General features: G+C 38.4%; 1 protein-coding gene across 1 annotated transcript; it reads left to right on the top strand.

Moving 5' to 3' along the window:
• The first annotated feature begins 84 nt into the window (after window positions 1-84).
• Window positions 85-5937, top strand: il22 (interleukin 22). The gene is made up of 6 exons (XM_071502778.1): window positions 85-2941; window positions 3053-3296; window positions 4199-4264; window positions 4378-4527; window positions 4957-5016; window positions 5682-5937. The coding sequence occupies exons 2-6, from the start codon at window positions 3114-3116 to the stop codon at window positions 5790-5792; spliced, it is 570 nt and encodes a 189-aa protein (XP_071358879.1). The 5' UTR covers window positions 85-2941; window positions 3053-3113; the 3' UTR covers window positions 5793-5937.
• Window positions 5938-7584: the final 1647 nt, after the last annotated feature.

Genomic DNA, 7584 nt, shown 5'->3' with positions numbered 1-7584 from the left:
CAATGGACCCCCAGACATGTAAAGGCACCCCTCCCCCCACACTCCCAACCCCCCTCCTCATGTTGGTTGTGAGTAGTTGCAGTGCGTTTCTGTATTCGGTTGTGTTGTGCGTGTTTGCAGCGAATGTGTTGTTCATTTGATGAGTGATGTTTTCTGACGTCACCGTGCGTTCAGCTCCCTCAGACACTGTGTGCACCCCTGATTAAAGTCAACCTGACACTTTGACTCTGAAAGGTTCCTGAAGGACGGCAGGAGACAAAGTGGTAAGAACATATCTTTATATATAAACACATATATCTGATCAATGTTTACGATGCATACATTCATTGATTTAGTGTAAATGAGAAGAAAATAGTTACCTGGTGATTTTGAGTTCAGATCACTTTTGAATATTACTTCCAGTTTCAAATAAAATTACAATAAAAAAAGAGATGATGGTATCAGACCTGCAGGATGATGCACCAATAGCAGCTCTCTGATGACATCATGCATTTTTTTAATGCAATTTGTTATTGAATTGTTTTTCTGGGGGATCAGAAACGTCACTGAAATCCTCTTTGGACACTTCTCAGAACTTCCAGCAGCTCAGCTCTCAGTCACTGCTGTTCATCTGTGGTCACTTCCTGTTCATTGTTAACTGAGTGTTCCACTTCACTTCTTCCTCACTACGCACAACATGTCGCAACGTCGTGAGTGATGTCTCCTCTTGTGACAGAGATCTGAGGTCTGATCAGAACATCCAGCTACAGGCAGGAAACTGGAAATATGAGCCATCAAAATTTGATTTATTTCAGTGTGAGTGAGTTTCCACTGCTATAATCTCACTGATTTGGTGAAAGGTTTATGTAATTGATAGATATCAAATAGTACTGCCTCTGTAGTGTCAGAACGAGCAGCCTGTTCTGTTGTGGAGTCCCCCAGGGGTCTATCCTGGGTCTCTTTTTATTCTCTGTTTTTATTCTTCCCTCCATCATCTGCAGATGCAGCACTGATTTCACTGTTGTACAGATTTAGCTGTTTATCCTGGTGAAGCCTGCTCTGAATAAGTAAGAGTCTGTTTGCTTAGTTCTGCCTGATATTAACTGCTGCATGTCCAACAATCTCAGGTCGAACCACACAGTTCTTATAATGTCGCTTTCTAATCCAGGCACTAGATTCTTGATATTTTTATAATAAAAATGTACCAAATGACAAAGCAAAAATAATGTTGCTCATAGTGATGAAGCTACAGAGGTTTATCAGCTGAACCTGCAGGTCTCCTCAGCTTTACAGAGCTCTACAGTGAATCTCAGCTCATCGTTTATCAGCCTGCTGAACATAATGGAGCATTTAACATCTAAAGAGTCAGATATTTACCTGGTGGAGGTTGGTGGAGACCAAAAATAGAGCTAAAAGAGGGAACGCTGGGCTAAGACTCATCAGGTGGACATTAAACACAACTTCAGTTAAATGCTAATGATTATGATGAAACTGTTTGCAAACAAATTCACCGTAATAACTTTTCCAAGGTGATAACATATCAGTGTTGCAAAAGAAAAATCCATTGAAACTACTTTAATCACATTCTGCCTATAATCTTGATGTGACATTACATTTAAACATCTTGTTTGGGGCTAATTAAGAACAGGGGAGCAGTTACATTTTCAACTACAGCTGGGAAGTCGACAAACCTGAAACCTGCAATAACTGATTTTTATTTTAGCCACCTGGGGGCAGCAGGAACAGGTTGTGCACACTGACAGTTTATCATTAAAGTTGATATAGTAGATTTGTGAACTTTTTACTAAACGTTGACTTATTTCCACATGCAGCAGTTACAGACTTGTTTTATTCCAGTGTTCACTCTCTTTTAGCTCAGTTTTGGTCTCCACCACCTCCTGAGGGAAAAATCTGCACGTCTCACATTAATACATCAAACAGAAATGTCATATCTTTCATGTATTCTACATATGTTTATTAATTATTTGAACGCTTTTAATTGCATTAGGACTTGTTGTCCTCTTCTTCTTTTACGGTTTAATGGCACAAAATGGAGAACTAGCCCCGACGGCCGTTTACCTCGATGAACTCCTGATATTCACATTACGGTATTTTCAGTAACACTTTATATAACATTTTATTTTACAGATTTTCTGGAAATTTGGGTAAAATTTTTGCAATATTTGGATGTAAACCTAGCTACTGCCATTTGATATTGATTGAAACCAATCATTATAAACATTTTAAAGACTTTAAACACAATCAGGGAATTTATTGGTATTTGCATAAACTATAAGAAGAAGCTTATCTTGCATCTGAAAACAAATTACAAATCACGTACTCCAAAATTGTTTCAGTTATTGCATCATTGAAACATTAGAGAATAAATTGTACCTATTGTACATTACTGTTATGTAATAATTTTAATGTCACCACACTTTGAAGTGATATGTTGCATAATATGACAAAAATAAACCTACTGTACAAACGTCTAGTCTGAACAGAGCTACTGTGACACGCTGGTCGGACAAGGGTTTTTTTGTTTGTCTGAGGGAAGTTTAAATAACGATGATGACTTCCAGCTTCTAATCCACCAGGGAGTATACACACACACACACACACACATGCACGCACATGCACGCACACGCACAGCAAAAGAGGAAATGATGTCACTGAAGAAACAATTAAATGCACTTTTAGCAAATCAATGACAAACATTATTAGAGGTAATCGTCACGCCTTGACTGACAGTTAATTTCCTCTTTGTGTAAGTGACAGTAAACACAGATTGCCCCAGCTCAGCACTGACCTGGGTGTGTGTGTGTGTGCATGTGTGCGTGTGCGTGTGTGATGGGGTTTTTTGGCTGGTTACCTGTCCTATATTTCTGCAGAGGGGGCGGAGGGTTGATCTGTATAAAGAGACCAAGCACAGGCACATCTTCACAACAGCATCCACTGACAGGTGAGGACACATGCACGGACGCAACAGATTCCTTTAACAAGTGTGTTTGAGTTTGATCACAGAGGATTTTATCCCCTGCTTCGTTATAACTGATCTGTTTCTGTCTTGCAGGTGAAAACACTCTGACTTCTCCTCAGTCTGAAAGGATTAAGATCATTAATCTCCAAGAAAGATGAAGCTCAACGTTGCCACACTCACCTCCTTCCTTCGTCCAACCGCCGCTGTGCTCGTCCTCCTGCCGCTGCTTCTGATTGGCTGGGCTGAGCAGGGGGCAGCGCTCCCTGTTGACCGGCCGCTCAGCCAGCCGCTACGAAACCCCCAAACGTACCAGGCTGTCCGGGAAGTGTCGCAACATGTAAGTGGCTAATTTAAAATGATACGTATTTACATGTATTTAACTGTAGAGTCAAATTCTGAATCAAAATATTTATTTTTATTTCTGATTTTACCTATAATCAGTTTTCAGATCCTTCACTTAAGTAAGATAAAACTGTATTGTATACTTACATAAAGTTGAAGTATCCTAAAATTGTGCTTGTGTAAGAAGTCACAATTTAAAGTTAAAATCAGATTTCATTAAATTTTTTTTATCTTACTTAATTTATTCAATGTGAATCTTCAATGTGAACTACAACTTTAATGTTAGAAATCTCATCATTTTAACTTTATATTTTGTTATTATTTTGGCACCATCCTTACTCCGTAGATCTGTCCAGTGTAAAGTATATATGGAAATCTGAGGGAATTATTAAACAACCTGGGTTTGGGTGTTTTAGAGGCTCATTCTAGAATATTTTTACCCAATATTTTCATTTAGGATTTAATCCCAATATTCCAACATTAATGTTGGAATTTATTTTCAACTTTAATTATACTCCATAATATTTAAAACATTTGTTCTGTCTTATCTGTAGCCACCGTTGGGCTATATCACAGGTTAATTCCAGCATTTTTAAAACCAGTATTTTACATCTTGATTATTTTGAGGTTGATCAAAACAGAAATAAAAAAAAGGATTCAACATTTCTCCACCACAATTTTACGCCTGGCAGGGTGTAGAGGTCTTTGAACCAGCATTTAGGGTCTAAAAGTAGCTTTAAAAAATTACAGGAAATACAATTAAACAGTTTGAATAGATAAAATGTGACAACTCCATATAAATAAAACATTTTAGAGGCTTTGTTTTCTGATGGGTGCAGTGTGTGATTGGTTAATATATGATGCTAATGTGCAATGCCCTGTATTCCCTTTATTCAGGCTCAGAGTGAGCAGACAGACGACGACTCCAGCACCAGACTGATGCCCAGAGTCGACACTAACCAGGTGAGGACACATTCAGACGACTCTCCTGTTTGTCACAAGCTTCCCCACAAAACAATTAGTAACACATTCAAGTAATGTTCTCCAAACATAACCTGACCTCTGACCTCTCCCAGGACCACCTGAAGATCTGCTGCCTCCACGCCAACATCCTCGACTTCTACCTGAACAACATCCTGCATCACCGTGACAACGAGCATCCCAGCATGCACCGCCTGAAGACCGACCTCTCCCGCGTCAGCGAGGACCTGAAGACTCAAGGCTGTGTGAGTGTAGCGGTGTTTAACTGGGCTGTTGTTCAGACTGAAGCCACTCGCTGTGTCTGTATGCTGAGAAAGTGAAGGAGTGGGTACCCCGAGGATGTTGAACGACTCCTTTAATAATCAGTTAGTTGCTAAATAGTGAGACCTGAAAAAAGAAATCCACCTTCACAAACCGTACAGTCTGCTGGAGAGCCCAAAAAAGCTTCTTTATCATCTTCATTGTGTCTAATTCTCCATTATTTTTAAAGAATAAAACTAAATTTGTGACTGTTTTTTGCAGCGTACATGTGGTGACAGTGTGGTTGATCTTATCTGAAGTGACAGATAAAGACTTTCTGTGGTTTCAGTCTGAGAAAGTCAACACACATTCATCACCAAGATAGATTGAACTGATAACAGCTGCTAACCTCCTTTACCTGTCTATCTCTCCAGAATGTGACTCACTACCACGACCATCATCACGCTGTGGAGTTTCGCAGGAAGCTCAACAAGGTAAGATTTTATAATTTAACTTCCGAATGATCTGAAAATCCTGCAGCTGCACCGTGACTTCACTGCAGATTAGTCTGAAGTTTGATCTGAAAAATCAACAATTTTTCATCTGGAGTTTGGTACAGAAGCACAAAGATGCCACAACTGCTCGTGTTTGCTTTGGATTCATTATCTAAATAATAGTAATCACACATTATTGAACTATTCTTTATACTCAGGATATCAATAGGATATAATTAGATTATCTGTTAGCTCCAGATAAGATGATTAATTCTCCTTTTCCTATTTCTGATTTTACCATTGAACACTTAATAATCTGTTACGTAAACATCGTTGAACCATGGTTAATAACTTACATTGATGAAAACAGTTGTACCATTACATTTGGAACCTTCAATTACTTAATTTTTTTATCTCCATTAAAATGTAGGACACTGAACATAATTTGTAACATTCTGTTATTTAATTTGACTAATATTATAATAATTGGCGGAAATTCAGGGTGGAAACATGTTTTTCTTGTTGTCATGACAGTGAATGAGTTTTGGTGTTGATTTAATGACCTTTACTGAACACACTTGGTTGTAAAAAAATGACTCAGTAATTTACTAGAAATAAACAATTACTAATTATTACACGATTTACTAAATTACTGTTTGTTTCAGATGGGGGCTCAGCAAGGCATCAACAAAGCTATGGGAGAGATCGACATCCTGTTCACCTACCTGCAGGACTTCTGTGTCCTCCCCAACTCCACAGACACTGCTGCACACTGACGCCTCGGCTGTTTCTACTGTTTCTACTGAAGCTGAGACACTCTTCTATTTCTCATATTTATCACCTTTTATACCACAACATTTTATACCATCCACTTTTGTACTTTTATTTATTCATCTATTTAATTTGAGAACATATTTAACTTTTTTATATTTATAAAACCTCAAGTATGACTGATAAGTTATTGATCTATTTATTGGTCAGAATGTTTCAATACCTGAGCTTAAAGGATTCTGGTGTTGCCATGTTATGGCTCATTGTTTAAATATTTAAATGTTTATTGTTACACTGAGACTGTTGGACACAATGTGGATGTGCTGAGTCAATTTACATGAAAATAAAAAGTGTTTGCTCCAAATATGAAAGTTGTTTTTCTGTCTGGTTGTGAAGTTAATGGAACGCCTAAACGTTTTTCAAATACAGGCTTCATTTAAAGCTCCACACAGTCTAAAGGTAGATGTCCATGTGTCTGTGATTATAAAGCAGGTCTAGGTTCTATATTAATACTGTGAAAGTATCAAAGCCTCAGTCCACAGAGAAATGCACACAGCCTGTATTCAGAAACTGAGCCTTAAAACCAGCTGTCAGGACTTCTGGGACTTTGTCACAACAAAACAGTCACTGCCCTCAGCCATGCCCCAAGCCCCGCCCACCTGGACCCGCCATCCAACCTTGCAGGATTTAGTTTCTCTGAGTGTTTACCTGAAATCTGCTATATTTTTATTAGATTGCTCAGAAAACAGTCAGCCAATCAGAAGAGAGGCTCAGATCCTCTCTTCTGATTGGCTGACTGACCTGTTGTTGCTAGAGCTCCAGAGAGAAGCCTGAGTGAGGAGATGTAAAACTACACTGAGATGGTTTTTGGTTCTTAAAACCACAGATATATCCTCTGATGGAGATCAACACTTCAGATAAAACACAGGGACAATTACACAAATAAGATAATTAGACAATAAACAATATGCAGTATAACAACAATGTAAAAAATCCTTCAGAAATAATAATGAAGACAACTGGTTTTGTTTGGTCGGCAGGATTAAAGACACGGGACGACAATGACAAAGCAAATATTTACACTCATGGCAGCTGGCCAATGGTCTAAATATAGTCCAGCAACAATAGAAACAGATGCCAAAAATGGATGCTGACTCTATTCTTAGTTCCTGACACATTAGTATTGACCAACTTTGGTTCTGTGTGCAGGTGGGGAGGAAATTGTTGTAGCCTGATCTCGAGACTGAAACATCATTTTGGTTTTATTTTCTTCATCACGTCTGACACTGTCTTCATGTTTTCCATTTGAGAGGAGTGGTGTTTAATTCATTCGGTAGCAAGTGGGCAGCGATTCAGAAGTGAGAAAACAGGTGTGATGATGAAGACGAAAAGACACATTTGTCAAGGATTAAAGTCAAAGTGAAATTAACGCCACAAATATCTGCTCTGTTAATCACCTTTGTCTTCTCACCAAAAGGGAGAAATACAGCCGCTCCAGAAAGGGTTCAGACCTCCTCGCTTTATTGTGTGGTAGGGTTGATTTTAAATACATAAATTTGCCATTTTTATTGCCAATCATCTGCACTCAGTAAGTCATAATGACAAAGTGGAGTTTTTTGCAAATTTATTAAAAATCAAACAATCAAATCTCTAATTTATAAAAATATTTCGAGCCCTTAGTGTGACACTCCATGTTGTCGGCAGGTGCTTCCTGTTTACTTTAATTATCCTTGAGATGTGTCTAGAACTTTAACAGAGCTCACTTGTCCACTTTTAAAGGGACTCATATAAATCCTG

The sequence above is a fragment of the Trachinotus anak genome, unplaced genomic scaffold, assembly GCF_046630095.1.
Source record: "Trachinotus anak isolate AG129_WGS33_773 ecotype Australia unplaced genomic scaffold, CSIRO_AGI_Tana_v1 ptg000018l, whole genome shotgun sequence".
Taxonomy (NCBI): domain Eukaryota; kingdom Metazoa; phylum Chordata; class Actinopteri; order Carangiformes; family Carangidae; genus Trachinotus; species Trachinotus anak.
This window is presented reverse-complemented; position numbering and strand designations above follow the sequence as displayed.